General features: G+C 40.5%; 3 protein-coding genes across 3 annotated transcripts; all 3 read right to left on the bottom strand.

The window, feature by feature from the left end:
* Positions 1-238: 238 nt before the first annotated feature.
* On the bottom strand, positions 239-2835 carry LOC110062180 (uncharacterized). The gene is made up of 3 exons (XM_020769041.2): positions 2526-2835; positions 1964-2422; positions 239-803 (listed from the first exon to the last, which is right to left on the bottom strand). The coding sequence occupies exons 1-3, from the start codon at positions 2659-2661 to the stop codon at positions 424-426; spliced, it is 975 nt and encodes a 324-aa protein (XP_020624700.1). The 5' UTR covers positions 2662-2835; the 3' UTR covers positions 239-423.
* Positions 2836-4785: 1950 nt separating this feature from the next.
* On the bottom strand, positions 4786-7158 carry LOC149114497 (BTB/POZ domain-containing adapter for CUL3-mediated RhoA degradation protein 2-like). The gene is made up of 3 exons (XM_089287054.1): positions 6839-7158; positions 6289-6747; positions 4786-5505 (listed from the first exon to the last, which is right to left on the bottom strand). Exons 1-3 carry the CDS (start codon positions 7086-7088, stop codon positions 5192-5194), a joined length of 1023 nt encoding a protein of 340 aa, XP_089143180.1. The 5' UTR covers positions 7089-7158; the 3' UTR covers positions 4786-5191.
* Positions 7159-8992: 1834 nt separating this feature from the next.
* Positions 8993-18504, bottom strand: LOC110062256 (uncharacterized). The gene is made up of 11 exons (XM_089287049.1): positions 18038-18504; positions 17508-17601; positions 16697-16746; positions 16227-16377; positions 15434-15646; positions 14517-14751; positions 13576-13670; positions 12611-12724; positions 11280-11634; positions 10451-10571; positions 8993-9834 (listed from the first exon to the last, which is right to left on the bottom strand). Exons 1-11 carry the CDS (start codon positions 18416-18418, stop codon positions 9829-9831), a joined length of 1815 nt encoding a protein of 604 aa, XP_089143175.1. The 5' UTR covers positions 18419-18504; the 3' UTR covers positions 8993-9828.
* Positions 18505-18556: the final 52 nt, after the last annotated feature.

Here is an 18556-nt window from a genome sequence, read left to right as displayed (position 1 = left end):
TGTTGAACGCAGCAATTATTCTACTCTTTTTCAGCTAACTTGTCGATGAATGTTTCAGGCTTTGGGTATTTGTTTGATGCCATTATGCAGCGATAACTGAAAAAGATTGGTATATAGTATTGATCCATCAAAAAATATCCTGGAAAAATTGCTAGCAACTGTTCCCAGCCACCGTAGCTAGTTAATTAACTGGAGTTGGTATTAGCTAGTCTACAATAATAGGAAACGCTGCCGAACGTGGCTTCACAGACGTTTATTTTAATCAAGAGATAATACATAACACTTCATTCTCTTTCATGTACATCGACTTCAAAAATAAGAGCTACGACGGTTACTGATCAACTGCTTAAAAAAAATTTACGAAGATTTTAATCCGTCTCAGTCAGAAAGTACTAAAGATTTTCATTACAGGTACTATGGGTACTATTCAAATCCAAAAACTTCCATCTCACTGACAGTAAATAATTCGCTTCCTGTTAAAAATGTGGTAGCATCCTGACCGGTCGGACACTGATAACTCCCATTCAAACGTACAGAGCATGGAGAGGAATGTGGTAAACTAGAAATTTTGAGATCATGATGATATTCAGATGTTGAATACTGCGTACAATTATAGGTAAAAGCAAATGTAGGAAAAGGGTTATCACGCGAACGTCCAAATGCTGGGCCACAGCTAGAGTCACAATAGATAGCATTTCCTTCTCGTCCAGCTATCAAAGGCATCTTTGTTGGTGGCAGACCGCTTGGGTTGACAAGGCTGAACAGGAATGAGCCTGGTGCTTCTCTGTAATCGCCTTCAGAAGCTAATAAAGAGAGAAATTTCTGTTCAATCATACCACTTACAAGAAAAACATCAACTGCAGAGCCATACTTTCAAAAACACCACAAGCGGTAAAAGGACATGGCAGAGAACTCAAGGAGCTCTTGTCGAATTCCTAAAAACATAATAGCAGCATTTCAAGTAATGCATAATGCAAACCCATGAAAATGGCAGGTCAGTTTTTTAAGGGTCCCAGGATCTATTAATTGTTACCAATCAGATGGCTGAATCAAATACCTTACCCTTGCCGTGAAGTGGTTGTGCCTAGTTCCTGTACCGCAAGATTGGAGGAATCTCTGTCTCAGGTTGGAGAATGTTAGGTATGTTCCTCTCCGTGTAGAACAGAAAGAGGCGATAAGGAACATTTTTGTCGTAAAGAAAGACACTCTAATTATTTTACCGACAGGCTTTGGCATCCATTTTTCAGTTATTGCCCTTTGTTTTTGACTCCTGGCTTGGAGCAACTGAATCGTTTATTTTGACCAAAATAAACGATTCGGGCATTTAAAAATGCCTTTCTGCGACTTGCGCGACTTCCGTTCAAGATTTCTTTGTTTTCAAACAGCCGATCAAAAAATTCGAATTAGTTCGAAAATACTTTGTCCCCAGAGCCCTTTGTTTCTCTAAGAGAAGCGAAAAGGGCCATGGGGACGAAAATGGGCGAACCTCACCCTTAAAGGGAACCCCGCAATAACTGCAGTTTATAACCGGTTTAAAATGTTCAATCATTGTCTTGTTCAATAAACTATGAATCCAACTTCAACTCAACTGTTTTCAGCTTCCATGTCTGCTCTATCTTTCGATCTAGTAAACTGTACAGCTTAAATATTCATGAGCCCTTTGCTTTTTTCAAAGTTTTAGACCGCTAACACTGTCTGCCAAAAGGCCAACGAATCAGTTTAAGACAACACCATTACAAATTCCTACCCACAGTAAAAATACCATGTGCTGTACATAGCTGTTTTGAGAATGGTTGTCCAGTAACACAAAGAGCCCTTTCATTCGGCGCTAAAATGTAGGAAAATCAGCTAATTTGACGACACAATTGCTTCATTTTTTCTCCAACAGTTTCGGAAAAAATTGGCTGGAAGCAGATCACAGTCAGCAGATTCAGTACTCGAAGAACGTTAAAGCAGGACCTACTTTCCCATGCTTGCTCCGTATAGCCTCCAAATATGTAATTTCCACTCTTGATCACTGTCACAGTCGGTCCTTTCCCGTCACAACAGGAGTGAAAGCTGGAGGCAGCCCAGCCATTCCACGAAGCGCGATATAACAAGCAAGGGAACAGGTTGGCCACCTTTAGCGCGCTAGTGCCCTTCAACCAGCTCATCAAGATTTGGCATTGATTTGGTGACAGGATTAATGACTCTTTGAAGGATCCTGCTCTCAGGTTATTAATTATTCCTTCAACTCGATAAAATTCGGCCTCAGTCAGAAGTTCTCTTCGAACCATCTCGTCTTTAGGCACAAGGAGCTGCCCAGTGCGAAGATAATTCAGGATATACCGGAAGTGAGTTCCATCACGATCAATGAAGTAAGATCCATCCTCGCTTGGCTTTGTGTCAAATCTTCCCGAAAACATGGCGTGCAACATCGAACCTGGTATAAACACGGAAATATAAGCTGTGCTCAGTCAGAAAATCGCTAGTATTTTTTTAAAGTAGATATGAGAATAAAGATTGATTTCAAAATCAAAACATACCCGGATCCTTAGTCAGGGTTTCCAGACTGGTTGAGAAATGGTGGCCGCCGATATTGAGTTTCACTATTTTCGAATGAGAAGTGAACGTGTTCGAGTCTCTGAGCAACTCCGGATGTGCAACCTCATCCAAAGCCATTTCCCCGCGAACTTCCTTCGTCTGGTCTTTCAAAAAGTGAATATCGAAGACCTCTTTGATGAAGTTGCTGACTCTCGAGAGAGCTTCCTTGCCGAGCAGACTGCCTTATTTTCTTCTTCGGAACAAGAATGACGAGCTACTCCAGCCGTTCTGCCTGACTGCCCGGAACTTTGATTCTCAGAATTATCAATTAATTATCGGAAACGATACATATTAATGTTTTTTCACTGTGGTAAACTAATTAAAGTAATGCCACGCATGAGCTGCTCAACAGTTTTTTCTAACTTACAGTCACACTTTTGACACTTTTTATTTACCTCGGTTAACTTTTCTTGCAAAAAATTTACTTCAGTGCATCCTAGACTTGCGTTAGTCTACAAGTACAATACTTCAAATATGCAAATACAATACTTACAGTTAGAATATTCAAAATCACTAGCTATTTATTATCCGAGAGTGAGGTCTTTACGGGAAAATCTCAAACCGAGACCTTGCCGTATTGACCGAGCGATAGCGAGGTTAATACGGCAAGGCCGAGGTTTGTACTCCTGGAAGATCTTAGCATGAAGGATGGGTAGGCTCGATTACCAGTCGCTGTTCGGGGAGAGAGCCCGCGCTCCTCCCAGGAACGTAGACCGGACTCGAGAGAGCGGCGGAAATCGAGCCCAGTGGAAAGGGAGTCAGACGAAACAGCACTCTAGCTCTCCAGACTGGAGGTTGGGCTTGGGACTAGCAACCCCATCCCGAGAAACACAGCGGAACGGAAGTAAGGAAATTTACAACCGACGATTCAAGGAGAGACATAGACCAGATACCTGCGTGTATGACGGATGTAAATGAAAGCCAGCCGACTATTCCGAACCCGATATCCAATTTCCTTACACCAAAGAAGCCACCTGTGTTGAATTTTGGTATGTGCGTGCGCCATACCACACTGAGAAGTTGCACAGGCTATCATAGAGATGCACAACTACAAAACGCGCCTGTTGGGAGATCAGGAAACACGTTGGACAAGGTCCGTGGAAGCGGCTGTTATATTATTAGATGACTTCAAAGCAAAAGACGAAATGACTACGAAAACAGAGGGAATATTCTGGGAAGACTTAGGGCTGGAGCGATAAATGACAATGGTGAAAGGCTATGCGACTTCGATTCTGCGAATCAAATTGTCGTAAAGTGGGTACTCTAGCTACTACATTTACTTTCGTCGTGTCCCCGTTGGACACCTAAGGCCAGCGAAAAACCAACTACCGATAGGACATCTAAGAGTCAGATTGACCACATCATCATTAATAGCGATGATCTGAACGATGTCCGGGTCAGAAGAGAAGCTGATGTCGGAAGCGATCATCATCTCCTCGTGGCCAAAATGACATGGAAACTCGGGAAGGTTAGACACAGTGCCTGCAGAAAGAAACGCCCTTTGACACTACGGACTTGGGCAACCTTGAGAGTGCAAAAGAAGTGTGCGATTTAAACACGTGAACCTGGTGAATCAGGTGAACTAAGCGAACCAGATAAACCAACCGGGGGAAATGCCTGGAAGCAGAATGTGGAGTACTAGATCAACCAAGAAAGCCAAAAGAACCAGGACGATCAAGAGAACGAGGAGAATCACATGAACCAAGTGAACCAACTGAACTAGGCGAAGCAAGTGTACCCGGCGAGTGAACAATGTCAGCCAGGTGAACCAAGTGAACGGCGAGAACCAAGGAAAGAAGATCAGACAGGTGAACCAAGTGGATCAAGTGAACCAAGTGAATCAAATGAACCAAGTGAATGGAGACAACCAAGTGAAGAAAGTAAGGCAGGTGAACCAAGTAAATATTCCCCAGCTAAAACTAGGGAATATCCGAGGATATCCGGGGATATTCCTCAGTTTTTAAATCCGCGCGTGTTGCGAAAAATATTTAAAGGATAATAAACACAGTAGCCTCCATTTGGCATGAAAACGTTCTCGCATATTTGTCCTTGGACATTATTTGTTCCTCAAAGCAAAAGTGTTCGCTTCTCGGAACAGGTTATGTCTGCGGACAAATATCTGAGCAAATTTTCGCGCCAAATGGAGACTATTGTTTATTTAGCCATTGCCACGTGACCTAAACTTCAGCTATATAACAATCATTATCATATAGAGTTTATTGGACCTCATTAGTATACCAAAAACGTATACGTGCAATACCCAATCAAGCATTTTCATACTGCATTTTAAATTACGAACAATATTGGATTACGGGTATTTACCTATTTAGCCCAACTAATGTTTGATTAAAAAGTTTGATCATTAATTTGACGCGATCGAGCTTAAACCCGTTTCAACTTAAAACATGAAAGAATATTAACAACTATTACAGTCCAACATAGCCAAAAGATTTTAACGAGTTCCGTATTGGATTTCCATTAAACTGAAAACATCCAAGAGGCTTCAATGACTTTTACTTTTGTAAGGACAGCTACAATCAACTGCTGAGCTGTTTTAAGATTAAAATAAGATGTAATCGTACTTCTTCGTAGTCAGAAAGTAACCATCTCAACACTCCTCAAACCCAAAGACTTCCATTTCACTGACAGTAAAGTATTGATTTCCTGCTAAAAATGTGGTAGCATCCTGACCGGCCGGACACTGGTAGGTGGCATTCAGGGTAGTTGAGCAGTTGTTGAAATTCGGTGAAGTGGGAATATAAAGATCGTGGCCACTTCCAAATACTGGTCCTTTTTCTCTATCCCAATAGATAGCACATCCTTCTTGTCCAGCTTTCAAAGGCATCTTTGTTGGTGGCAGACCGCTTGGGTTGACAAGACTGAACAGGAACGAATTCGATGCTTTTCTCCACTCTCCAGAACCTAATTAAGGAGGAAAACATTGTGGTCGATCGCTTAGTTACAGAGGCGAACCCAAATCACTAAAAGAGTCATGAGATTGGCATATTGTTGCATACAATGGAACCCCTTCCTTTGGGGCACCTCTATTCAAGGGAAACATCCATTCTGGGGACACAAACTTTGGTCCCGAAAATATGTTCATACAGTCTTTGTACCCGTTGCCCATTGAAGGGATGCCTCAGTCTATTCGGGGTAGGGAAACACTTCTTCCGGGATCCAAAGCTCTTTCTTAAACTCCATTATGATCCGGGGGGGGTACTTTGGGAATTTCTGGGTGGGGATGTGCCGCTGGGACCCTGGAACCCTTAGGCTATACTAGAGCTAGTTCAGCTGAATTTTGCTAACCTATACTACAGCAAACTCCCAAAATCCTCCCATCTATCGACACTGTTGAGGCTGATTTGCGTAAATTTAAACTTGCCAATTAATTGTTTTTTACATTTTTGAGTGGCAATCCCTGGTTTCCTTACTCTAGATAAAATCTTCAACCAACCAGTCAGTTTTGTGGAAAATGATACCCTATTCTAGACCCAAACGCTCTGATTTATATACCCTATCCTAGAGTAAACTGCTTGAAAACCATACCCTTCACAGCGGCACATACCTATATAGCCCATATATGGCAGTGCCCCCCCCCCCCCCCCCACGGGATTATGATGAAGGGAACACTGTAACCAACTATATCACCTCCTGCCTGGTTTTCTCATGGACACGCGCTTAACTTGTAAGCTAGGTAAGACGTACCTCCCCACGATCGCACGGTACAGCCTCCAAATATGTAATGTCCACTCTTGATCACTGTCACCGTTGCTCCCTTGTTGTCACAACAGTCGTGAAAGAAGGACGCATCCCAGCCATTCCACGAAGCGCGATATAGGAAGCAAGGGAACAAGTTGCCCTTGCTTTGGTTCCAGGAGTCCCTCAACCAGGTTATTAAGGTTTTGCATTGATCTGATGACAGAATGGAAGATTCTTGCAAGGATCCTGCTCTCAGGTCATATATTATTTCTTCAACTTGATAAAATTCGGCCTCGGCCAGTATCTCTCTACAAACAGTCCTGTCTTGAGGCACAATAAGTTGCCCTGTGCGAAGATAATTCAGGATATACCGGAAGTGAGTTCCGTCACGATCAATAAAGTAAGATCCATCTTCGCTTGGCTTTGTGTCCAATCTTCCCGAAAACATGGCGTGTAACATCGAATCTGAGATAAACACATTATCAGAAACTGTTTTTTTTATAAAGTATTTCAAAATTTCGAGATTTCAGAATAACAAATCAATTTCAAGACATACCTGGATCTTTAGTCAGGGTTTCCAGACTGGTTGAGAAGAGGTGGCCGCCGACATTAAGTTTCACCATTCCTGGGAAGTGAACGTGCTCGAGCTTCTTTGCACCCTCATCAAAAGCATTCTTTTCCTTGCGAACTTTGTTCGTCTCGTTCGTTAAGATGTCGAAGACTTCTTTGATGTGTTTATTGACTTTATCGAGAGCTTCATCGCCGGGCGGACTGCTTTCTTTGTCCAAATTACGCGATGCAGACATCTTCGGTATAGAATGACGAACTACTCGAACTTTTCTGTCTGAATTGTCTGAACTTTGATTCTCTGAATTTTCGATTAGTTTCGAAAATCTATTAATATTTTATTAGTACATGTAACACAACACTCGTCACGTAACAGATCACGCGCAATTACAACGTGACAGTAACCTCCATCAGATCCTCCTTTTCGACGTTCTTGACTATTTTTACGATTACGTAAAAACACACGAAAATTAAACAACAAATAACGCGCAAGTGGATTTGACTACAAATTATATATATATTTTTTTATTCTCTTTGCATTATTGTAAATATATTTATAAAATATCAATCTATAAGGCAAGGAAGCCCAGGGAAGCAAATAAACCTTATGTCTGTAAAGGATACCTAGGACTTAATTAACAATAAGTATAAATGCTGTCATCGGCAAGACAATTTACCTAAATATACAAATACATATATCTTCTGTAACGCACAAAATGGTCAAAATTTAGGTTTCCGAAAATAGTTAAGCAAAGTTAAACGCGCAAATGCGCAGAAGACTGGGGAAGGAAGAAGAAAAATAACGAAAAAAGCACAAACAAGCAAAGACAGTAAAAATACTTACACCAAGAAAGATGACAAAAGTTTATCGAAAGGTTTGGACAGCAGGAAAATAACAATTAATTTCAAATAAATGACGACAATTTCAAAATTCACAAACATGTTTTGACAGAAACATCTGCCTTCATCGGTGTGTTACGATATGTGAAGAGAATAGAAACATGTTTGTGAATTTTAAATTGCCGTTATTTATTTGAAAGTAAAACATAGAAAAGGCGTGTTTTATTGTTTTTCGCTACATTACCTCTATATCATAGAGTAAATGAAGAAGCCTAAGCCGTGTATTGCACTGTGATAAAACACTCCGGACATTTGAGAACACTCGAGAAATGTAGGAAACACTCGCCTGCGACTCGTGTTTTCTACTGACAGTTAGCTACATTTCCCTCGTGTTCTCAAATGCCCATCGTGTTTTATCACGGTGTAATACACAGCTTAGGCTTCTTTGTTGTTAAAAGTAGCACTTCATCGCTTTCCCGTGTAACGACTTAGACAATGAGTTACCGATAACAAAACTGAGATGTAACCTATGTCAGTCAGATAGTAATAATATAAAGCTTTCAGTACCTCTCAAACCCAAACACTTCCATTTCACTGACAGTAAAGTTCTTATCTCACTGACGCCCGATTAGAGGTTTTTTGGGATATGGGATGTTTTGGTAAAAAATTACAGGGAGATATTGGGCGGGGGCGGAGGGGAATTAACGGGATACGAGATATTGGGGGGCGAGTGGGGAATTAATGGGACACGGGATATTTAAATTGAGAGATTCCGGGATTATCATTTTTTAAAAGAATAAAATAGGTTCATTGATCAATATGGAAGGCGCAAAAAGTGAAAAAAAAAAAAGTACTTGCAAATGCGATTATTTGTATTTTTCCATCAAATATTGACAATATATCAACAATAGCCTCCATTTGGCGCGGAAATATGATCGGATGTTTGTCCCCGGACATTATCTGTTTTGAGAAGCGAACAGTTAACCAAGAGCGAGGAAAACTGTGAACTTCAAGGAACAGATAATGTCCAAGGACAAGTATCCGAGCATATTTTCGCACCAAACGGAGGCTATTGTGTTTATCCTTCAAATGTTTTTCGCAACACGCGGGGTTTGAAAGTTGTGGAATATAACTCGGATATTCCGTGATGCGTTTAGACCAATCGCGCGCTAGCGCAAACACTTCATGGATTATAGCTACCAATATCGGCCGTCCCAGAAACCCCTCTCCCACTCCCTCGGGGTTCTTTCCATTTGCCGCCACTTTTGTGCGACCTCGCGCTGTCGCTGGGCTCGCGCGAGTGTTTTTTTTTTTTTTTTTTTTTTACTTTTTCATTGTTTCGATCATGGCGGCTTTGAAAGTTAAGGGGCTAGAAGGGTTTTAGGGATTCGGGATATATTGGACCTTAAATTGATTGTTTTACCATCTCAACACTCAGTTTTGTCCATGTGAAATAAAAAATATACATGTGCAACCTCTGAGAAATAAAGACCTATTAAGAACCTTATCAGCCTGAATTGTGAAAAACCACCCTAAAATGTAAGAACCTGTTCAGCCTGACCTTGAAAATTCTAGGCTCTCATATGCGGATTTTTACTGTATGTGATATTAAGATCAGATAAAACAAGATATTGAGTTGAAAAAGCGTTAATTTTTGCAACTGGAATTAACGGCATCCGGGATGTTTAGACTACAAATTAACGGGATGTGGGATACTCAGAGACCTCCCCCAGCCCTCCCCCCACCCTTCCAAATTAGTAGGGTCTAACCGTATTTCAAACTTATTTCTGTCGCTCACGGTTTAACAAGTTTTACCGTTTGTAACTCTATTGAGCTGTAGCGGTGCCGTGTGAACAGAGACGGCAAATGTCTAGGAAAAAAACTTAAAAAGTTTAATCTTCAGAATTTTCAACTGCTAGCAAGGTCTTCACAAACTAATCACTGTTAAAATACACGGGAAAAGTGATTGGAAAATAAGCTTTGTCTTGAATGAAAAACTGTAAAACGTTGGAATCTTTGGTTGTTGATGTATGATAAAAGTTCCACTGCAAGATGAATCTTTAAACGAAGACGAGTTTCCTCTGTATGTCGCCTCCCACTCTACTGCATGCTATCAGGAATTGCTCTTAAGGTGGCCATTCAACTCTAAAAGATAGAAGACATAGAAAAGTTAAATTACTGAACAAGGATGTGACGAAAACACTATCAATGATACGAATAATTGATTGTCAGTGGCATATACTCGTCCACACTACGCCGGAGGAATTTGAAAACAGAGGTTTCACTCTGGAAACTCATCAGACAAATGCTTTCCGTCCACACTACGCCGGACGCATTATAAAACGCAACAATCACCGGTCATTTTGGATTTGTGTTTGAGGAAAACTCGGTCAGGGAAATCACATGATTATCGTGACATCATCGTTTTCGAAAAGCTGCGTTTTCAAAATGTTTTCCGTCCACACGAACGCGAAAAGACGGCGTTTTCAAATTCCTCCAGTTTGAAGAGCTTTTTCGAAAAGCTCCCTTTTCGTGACGGATTAGTGTGAACAGTATGCCAAGCCATAGAAATAAAGCTACGTTTTCAAATTTCTTCGGCATAGTGTGGCGTAGTGTGGACGGGAGAAAACCCTGTCCGTAACCTTTTGGGTCCTGCAGAATGTAGTCCAAGTGCAGTGCTCAATTATACTCTTAATTGCCATTATAGCTTATTATAGTGACAGGAAATGAAAGGCAAATTGCATATTGTAGGTCTACTTACCGATGGTACAACGTACAAGACCGAGTTAGATTTTATTCTCTGACGTAGTGTCTTCGCTGTCCATTTTGTGCCTTTAAAGAAATCCAATTTGCCTGAAGAGTCCGCCGCAGCGAGACGAATTCTGAAAGGAAAGTTAAATCATGTCAATCATTGTTTCGTGATTGTTGAGGTTTTTGAACGTCTTTTTCAGTTTCAGTTTTAGGCAATCGAATTGCTTAAAAAAGCGTACACAATCACCAACCAATCAGATTGAATATACTATTTTATCAACTAATCAGAAGAGAAACCCAACCAAGCCGTAACTTGGTTTACCCCGCGCTTGACGCGAGCTACACGATTTTGCCTCGAGCTCAGATTGGTTCATAGCGCTACACGTCAGACATGTTTCTTGATAGGGCAGATACATAGGGTGCTTCCCATTATGCCAAACCGACCGGTCAGAGATCAGTGGGAATACCCGAGTAAGATGGAACGACATTTTCCGATTAAACCGGGCCAACAAATAGGAATGACTCTTGCCATTTTTTATTCCTTTTCCGAATTCCCTAATTAGGGCAAAGAACCGGTTTGTCAAAAATGGAACGGCGAATTTCGGTCGGAATAATCCGAACAATCCGACCGAAGTAAGTGGACCACCTCCAGAGGTGATCCCGAATATTCCGGTCGGAAGAAACCGAAACGGACCTTTCTATTTAAATTCCGACCAAAATTTCTGGAATCTTTGGCATAATAAAACGTTCATTAGTAAACGGTTGTTTGTTAGTTCGCCGTAATGTTATACCAGTCATGTTGTGCGACAGAAACGCAAATTAAAAATAAAAATTGTTACCTTTTCTTTCCAAGAGAGCTTAGAACCGTCCGCACTTCTTTAAGGACGTCTGCGGCAGTCATATCATTTTCTAAATGGAGTGTCCCTCGGTTTACCGCAGAACTTGTTTTAAGTTTTAACAATTCACTCTGAGGCGGTAAACGTGTTGAGCCTGATGGAAGTAGTAGCAATTTCCTCTTGGCATTGTGGCTTTGATACGAAGACTCTTTCTCCTTCTTAACAGAAAGTAAGGAGTTTTGTGATGTGTTTAGTGAAACATCTACCGTGACGCCGTTTTCATGAGAATGAAAGTTTAAGTCACCCAGCGCAATGCTTGACAACATTAGCAGAGAATTTGTCTTGGAGGTCGATACATCTGAAATCACAAATTAAAGTAAAGCTCATTCACAGGGGAAACAGCCCACACAACTAACATTTTATAAATAAGGTTTCCTTAACAAGAAGCTTCAAGAGGTATTGTTACGCCCCCCCACTGGATGGCATTATCGTCCATTGCAGGTCCCCCCCCCCCCCTCGAACCTCTTAGTCAGGTCTCCCCGTTTAGACTCCAACGTGAGAGAGCTCTAGACACAAGAGGATAACAAAGATAGAGCGATTAAATCCACGTGGTATCCACTGCACCGTGCTACCTGACTCCTCCTATTCAGCACTGTCCGAAAAAAAACATATAGTTTTCCTCCCTTATGTCAGAATAAACCAGTTTGGAAGGCCGTTGATTAATGGTCAGCGTTTCCTCAAAATCGGCAAACCAACCGAATGAGATGGCACTTGAAGATGGACCATTTGACCTTTGAGGGGTGGGAGGGTGTGGGAGATTTGGTAGTTGTAGAGGTATAATTTTTTTTAACCCTTTCATGCACGAGAAGTTTTTTTTTTTCTGTGGATGGGAGTGTACGCATGATATCATTTTCTCAGTGTAACAGGCCTCTTTCGGCTCATTGAACGTGCATGAAATTTTTTCAGCAGTGGTCGTGTGCATTAATCGTTTTTGGAACAAGTATGCTTGCAGGATATTCTTTTTCAAAATCGCCCCCGCCACAACTCCTCAAAAGTCAAATGGTCCACCCTTTAAGTACCATTTACAATTTGACTCCCTCTCATTGTATTCAATTGCCGACAAACTGCGGAATTCAGTAGATGGTATGGAATTTTCAGCTACTCTTTTCCACACTACCTCTAAAGGCAATTTACAAATTATTATTTCTCAACAGATTTTTCTAGCAAATTAATGTTCCACTTGACTTTTAACCGAAATTTCCGGATTTTTTGACTGAATGGTAAGTATCCATAGACTCTCTAACCAGCAAAAACAAGTTGAATATTTTTCTCACCAGAACAGTCTGTTCCAATAGCACGTGTATTTCCACTGGCTGTTTTCTTGGTGGATTTCAGCTTCCCTTTACCTGGTTTCTTTGGTTTGGTTTTTACTTCTTTTTTCTTGAGAGCTGGCAACAAAAAAAATATATAATGAGCTCTGGCTATTTATGTCCACTACTAATTGCAGCTAAGGGGTAGACCATTTGATTTCTGAGGGGGGGGGGGGGGGGCAGGGTATTTTGACAATAAATATCCTGCAAGCAAACTTGTACCCAAAAAAATAATGCACATGATCACTGCCTAAAAAGAGTTTCACTAATGCTCCGTAAGCTGAAAATATCAAGTTACACAGAGAAAAAAAATGTCATGTATACACATGTCCCTATTGCAAGAAAGGGTTAAATGAAATTGTGCCTGTACCAAATCACCCAGGTAGGGGTTATCAGCTGAAGCCGAAGGCTGAGGCTGATAACCCTTACCAAAATGTCATGTTTTTACTTCTTCACTGATGGCAAGCAACACAAAGCGTGCGAACTTGACATGATTACCCTTAGAAATCATGCACTGCAGTCATACATGACATGATTACCCGTGACCTTGAGTTTCCTTGACATGATTATTGTATAATCTGCAGCTAGATGATGTCACAGGCGCTGATTTCGAAAATTCACTGTATGCTTTCAGCCAATCAGAAAAGAGATAGTGAGTTCAATGTATAATAAAAACAGTAAACGTTCTCTTGGAACCACAAGTATTTGTAAATGTTTTCCCTAGAAGTATATAATATCTTACTTCTCCTGGTTACAATATCACACAGAAATGCGAGAATACATCAGACCATCACATCATGACACATGACCTTGATGTACATGAACCATCAAATTCTCATAATCAATTGTGAAAGAAATGTTAGCTTATTAGTTTGGAGAATTACCATGTTGATCGAGCAAAGAACTAAAGGCTTCACTGAGTGTCTCACCTGGTTTTTTAACAGGTTTTAGTTGTTTTTTCTCTTCAACTTTGACTAGTTTTGCTGCTGCCATCGCCTCTCTCTCTTTTTCTTCAGCAGTAAGCCTGGAATTGAGAGGAAAAAGTTCAAGATCTTATCTAAAATAATAAATTATCCAGACTTGATCAGCAGCAGTTTTATATGAAGTTACATGTAACTGTAATTATGCCAGTCAGACTATTTATTCATGTTGGCTGCTGATAAGTTGGTTTTGATATATCTTGAGTAATTTTGCAGTTTGAAAGCACTTCAGTTGCAAGCTATTCCTGAAAACACCACACAGACAAATTTACAATATTGTTGCCCCCCCCCCCCCCCAGTAAAGTTTGAAAGTTAGATAAAAAACTTTAAACAAAAAAATGCTTTCCATGTCAGTACTTTTGTGGTTAGACCAACTGATGAGTATCTGTGAGGTCATCGGTTCAGATTTTGTCAAAGACTCACTAGTCAGACTTTTTCTTTGTCGCATGCTGACAACATTCTGAAAATTTCATCTTTTATGAGTTATATATTGCTGTTAAATTTCAGGATCACTACCACATGGATAGTGCACTCATTTTTCCAGATCAGGCAATCCAGGTTCAAGCCCTGGCTGGGGACATTGTTGTGCCTCTCTCCACCAAGGTGTATAAATGGGTACCAGCAACCTTAATGCTGGGGGGAAACCCTGCAATGAACTAACATCCCATCCAGGGGGGAGTAGAAATACGCCTAGTCACTGAGCCACTTGGCTCATATGCAGACTTTACCTTACCTACATATAAATCAAAATGCAAATAGAAGTTTCAACTTGCCCAGATACCATTTTTAGGTCTTTGCCCTTGAAACACTGGTTGTAACAACACATATTTGTTTCCAGTAATCTCTAAAGACAGATTTTAATTCATCTGACCACTACAGTAGTTTGTCACCTGTTAGACATATTTGCAAGATAGGAAGTCAGTCCTTGCTGTAAAGTTGATTGCGATGCATGTTCTTTGTTCTTTTCTTCATCCTTGATTGAGTTTATCAAAGCTTTTCCTACTTTGGTTTTGAAAAGGTCCTCTACAAATCCACCAGATTCTTGCTTGGCAGCTATGTACAGCATCAATCTCAAAATGCTAGTCAGTTCAAGACTTGATTCCGGAGGAGGCAACAAGACTGTATCTGTTGAAAAAGCAAAGGTTGACTGGTAAAAAAAAAAAGTTCTGCTCACTTACAAGCTAATAAGTGAACCCTTTCGCAGGTTCAAGAGAGGTGACACATTTGATTGTGTTATCGCAGGCACAGCAGAATGGATGGATGGACGACTTAAAATATAAAAACAAAAAGTTTTTCTTTTCAAGGGTGCTTTGTGTTTCACTCAAAACAAAAGTGATGTAGCCCGGCAAATATTTCCTAGTTCCATGCCCTTGTGGGGGCAAGAAGTGATCACTCAGCCAAAAATGGCCTCATTAATTCATTAAATAGATCAAAATTTTGCCCCCCACAAGGGACTTGCGCTAGCATTAGCAAAATGGTGTATTTAACCTAACATCATAGGTAATCTAATAATAGTTGGACGGTTATTCCACCATGCAGCACCACAGACTACAGAATTCTTGTCCAGCATAACTGGTCAGAGGGGTGCAATTTAGGTTGAGGAATGGTCAACTTCAGGAAAAAGCTTAGTTATTAATAAGCAAAGGCATAAACAGGTCACACGTCTGCCAGCTTGATTCAGCAAGCTTGACTCATTCAATCAAATCATACATGGTCATACATGTACTGAGTGGGTCAGGTCTCCCAAGACAGGAAACAAATTGAACAAATTAAGAGAGATGACTGCTTCTTAATGGCAAATCCTTACCTGGACTTGTTTTTGCTTGACTGTTCAGAGGTGGATCTTTCTTAGTTTCCGCACTAGACAATGCCTTGACAAATCTTCCTCCATAATTTTTACTACAAACAAGCTTCCGAAACCCAGTTGAGATCTCTTCTTTGTATATAAATTTTGTGCTTCCTAGAACTTTGCCATCAGTTGTTTCCAGTTGTGCAACAACGACACCTGGCTTGTCACTTCCTGAGCAGGTCAAACAAAAATAAAACATTTAGCTTCATTTTTTAATATTAGTCCACCGTCACATCATGGATGTATGTATGGATGGACAACTTGATTAATACACGGTACACCTGCAATTAATTCCTCTCCTGAAGCTGATAATTAAAAGGATTTTAGAGAAGGGGGTTTGAGATATGGACCACCAAAGGTGGTCCCCTGTAGGGGGTCCAGGGGCACCCCCCTCAATAAATAACATAACTCATATTACTTACAATGTAACATAAGTTATTACTGACAGTAATGTTGGTCAGCATTGTACATGTACAGCAGGCCAGTATTGTGTGTAGGAACTATCATGGTAACATAGTGCTCTGTAGGGGTTTTATTAACCTTTTCTGCTGGAGGGCAACTGGTTTTCACAGACAGGGAAAACTACTTGATCTGAACTTCTTTGTACGAAATATTTTCCACTAGATGGTCAAACCAGCTGGGCAAAATTGTCCAGGTCACAGCCCATTAATCCAGCCCTTAATGAAACCCTAGCTCTGCATGCATCATGCTAGTTATCACAAGTTTTAAAAATTTTATTGAACAGACATACTTGGTATGTACTCTCCTATTATTGCCTGCTCTTTCCACAATGAAGCAGGAACAACACTTCCACTACCAAATCGGACACAAAAAAGTGAACTCTGGATATCGATGTCTGCAGGTAATGGCTTGTTGAGAAGCAGCACAAATTTATCACCACCCTGGAAAGAAATAAAGAGGTAAATTATATGATCAATAAATTAAGCCTATGGAATCAAGAACCCCTACTAGCATGAGTCTCAAATGGTTGAAGTGAACCACCTCTGAATATTGCGGTTGGAATGAACCGAAACTGACCTTTCCATTTGACTTCCCACTAAAATTTCCAAAATCTCTGGCATAATGCAAAGCACCCAGTCAAACTGTAGCCAAGATTTTCTGGTTCCAATTTGTGACTTTATCTAGAGTGTTGTGTGATTGGGCACTGCTGACTGAAAATGTACAAACTCCGAGGACAAGATTGTTATATTAATTTTGTACCTCACATGGAGATGATCCTGGAATTATTTCACCCACTAATTCGTCAGATTCTGGAAAAGAAGAAAAGTTATCGTAGGTATATGAAAAGTATGCTGTGTGATCTGTATAGGAGCATTTCTTTGGTGAATGGACAAAACAAATATTGTCATTTTGGTCTGCCGAGTGAACCTTCTCAAAAATAATTCTCATGTGAATATAAATGTCAGGACACACAAGCCGACAAGTTGTCACCTCAGGACTCTGTAACAAAGTGTTCTATGTGCATTGTTTCCAGAATAAGGTGCTGTGTCATGAAGTAGGGATGAGTCGCAGTGACAATTCACTTCATGTGACATGGAAAACTTTGGTGAAAATCTGTTTTCCTATCATAGAATTTTCCCCCAGCAACAATTATTACTAATTCAAGGTTTGAATTTCAGCAAACTGTTGTGGGGAAAAAAATTCTGTAGCGGGGATGATTCTTTTCACAAAATTTTCCATGACATGTGCCTGCGTGGTGTAGCAACAACTTGTGGCCTTTTGTATTGATCCTGACCCTAAAATTAACACCTCTAAATGAAACTTTGTTGCCGGAAGTCCTGTTTGATGGATGCTTCCACATTGCAATCACCATTTCTACCACTCTCAGAAAAAAAGGCACATTGTTCTGTTGTAGAATATTAATTTTTCATTTAAACCTCACTCACACTGGAAAAAAACAGAAGGATGATTTTGCACCATCATGAATATACTATAATCATAATATAATAATATTATAATAAAATCTTAGTTGTTGTCAATGTGTACTATGGTTGTTGTAATTTGTATTCACCTGTTTTGATTGGAAATGAATTTGCTAAATGCAGTTCTTCCTCAGATTGGAGGCCCCTCAAATAGTCATCCAGGAGAGAATTGAAATCTATAACCTAAAGACAGAAAAATAATGTGACGTTATGCATATTTTTAACGGTTGTTCCACGCTTCGCATGTTTCTCCGGATTGCTTTCCTGAACAATAATGTGAAAAAAAAAAAAAATTTTAATATCTGTGAGTTAGTAACGCGATCGCGGTGTTTTGGCGGAAAACTCCGGATAACTGAAGAAACTCAACTTTGTTCCGCTCTGTAAGAAGCTTTATGACCGTACGTCACGAGCTGAATCATTCCATACGAAAGCGAGTCGAGTGACAAACATGTTGTGTATAAATACGCTTTGATTATTATAAATTCGCACACCAAAACCACCTCTTTTAACCAGAGAATATAACTAAGATCCGGAAAAAAGGAAGAGAGACAGATTATATGGTGTAAAGAGTACACAAATCCAGCGCTAACTCTATAGAAACGCGACACAAATAAGCTACCTCGAGCATCTTTCTTCCTTTCCACGGCACTTGGCTATTCGATTCCTCGTGTTTTCGTTTACGCGACAAGATTTGCTCATTTGCTGGTTTAGACGTCCTGTCTTCATAATCAAAGATGGTTGGAATCGCATCGTGCTTCAGCGTTGCCTTCTTCGGCCTTGGCAAGCCAAGTGAGTCAAATAGTTTGTAGTTGTGAAGGAAGCAATGAGGTTCAAAATGGGCCGAACACAACCTCGAGTACTTGTTCGGCTCCCAGTTCAACCGACGGACTTTCTCTTTCCAGATCTGACGGTATTTTTCATTAGTAGGAAACTGGAAGAAGCTAAGGGACTTCATCTTTTTGCCATCGTTGTTGCAATTGAACGCAGTACAGTAAACCATGTTTGATTCAGGAAGAAAATTCCTCGCTGCTCCAACAAGTGACTATCGCCGACCACACGAGATGGCACCTGTGACGTCATGCTTGCCTTGTTTTTGTTGAAATGTAAAAGATCCGTTGATTGGCCACTGGTAACCAAT

This window comes from Orbicella faveolata, unplaced genomic scaffold, assembly GCF_042242905.1.
Source record: "Orbicella faveolata isolate gen_17 unplaced genomic scaffold, um_ofav_v1 contig_14, whole genome shotgun sequence".
NCBI lineage: Eukaryota > Metazoa > Cnidaria > Anthozoa > Scleractinia > Merulinidae > Orbicella > Orbicella faveolata.
Note: the sequence above shows the minus strand (reverse complement) of the source record. Positions and strands in the feature narration are given on the sequence as shown.

Excerpts from the sequence above, each read along its gene's own strand:
- LOC110062180 (XM_020769041.2), bottom strand. The coding sequence starts at position 2,661 with ATGGCTTTGGATGAGGTTGCACATCCGGAGTTGCTCAGAGACTCGAAC. Across the intron at positions 2,423-2,525 it reads AACCCTGACTAAGGATCCGG|GTTCGATGTTGCACGCCATG; the intron begins GTATGTTTTGAT and ends TGTTTATACCAG. Across the intron at positions 804-1,963 it reads TACGGAGCAAGCATGGGAAA|CTTCTGAAGGCGATTACAGA; the intron begins GTAGGTCCTGCT and ends TCTCTTTATTAG.
- LOC149114497 (XM_089287054.1), bottom strand. The coding sequence starts at position 7,088 with ATGTCTGCATCGCGTAATTTGGACAAAGAAAGCAGTCCGCCCGGCGAT. Across the intron at positions 6,748-6,838 it reads AACCCTGACTAAAGATCCAG|ATTCGATGTTACACGCCATG; the intron begins GTATGTCTTGAA and ends TGTTTATCTCAG. Across the intron at positions 5,506-6,288 it reads TACCGTGCGATCGTGGGGAG|GTTCTGGAGAGTGGAGAAAA; the intron begins GTACGTCTTACC and ends CTCCTTAATTAG.
- LOC110062256 (XM_089287049.1), bottom strand. The coding sequence starts at position 18,418 with ATGGTTTACTGTACTGCGTTCAATTGCAACAACGATGGCAAAAAGATG. Across the intron at positions 16,747-17,507 it reads TTCATTTCCAATCAAAACAG|AATCTGACGAATTAGTGGGT; the intron begins GTGAATACAAAT and ends CTTCTTTTCCAG. Across the intron at positions 12,725-13,575 it reads AAAACCTGTTAAAAAACCAG|CTCTCAAGAAAAAAGAAGTA; the intron begins GTGAGACACTCA and ends TTTTGTTGCCAG.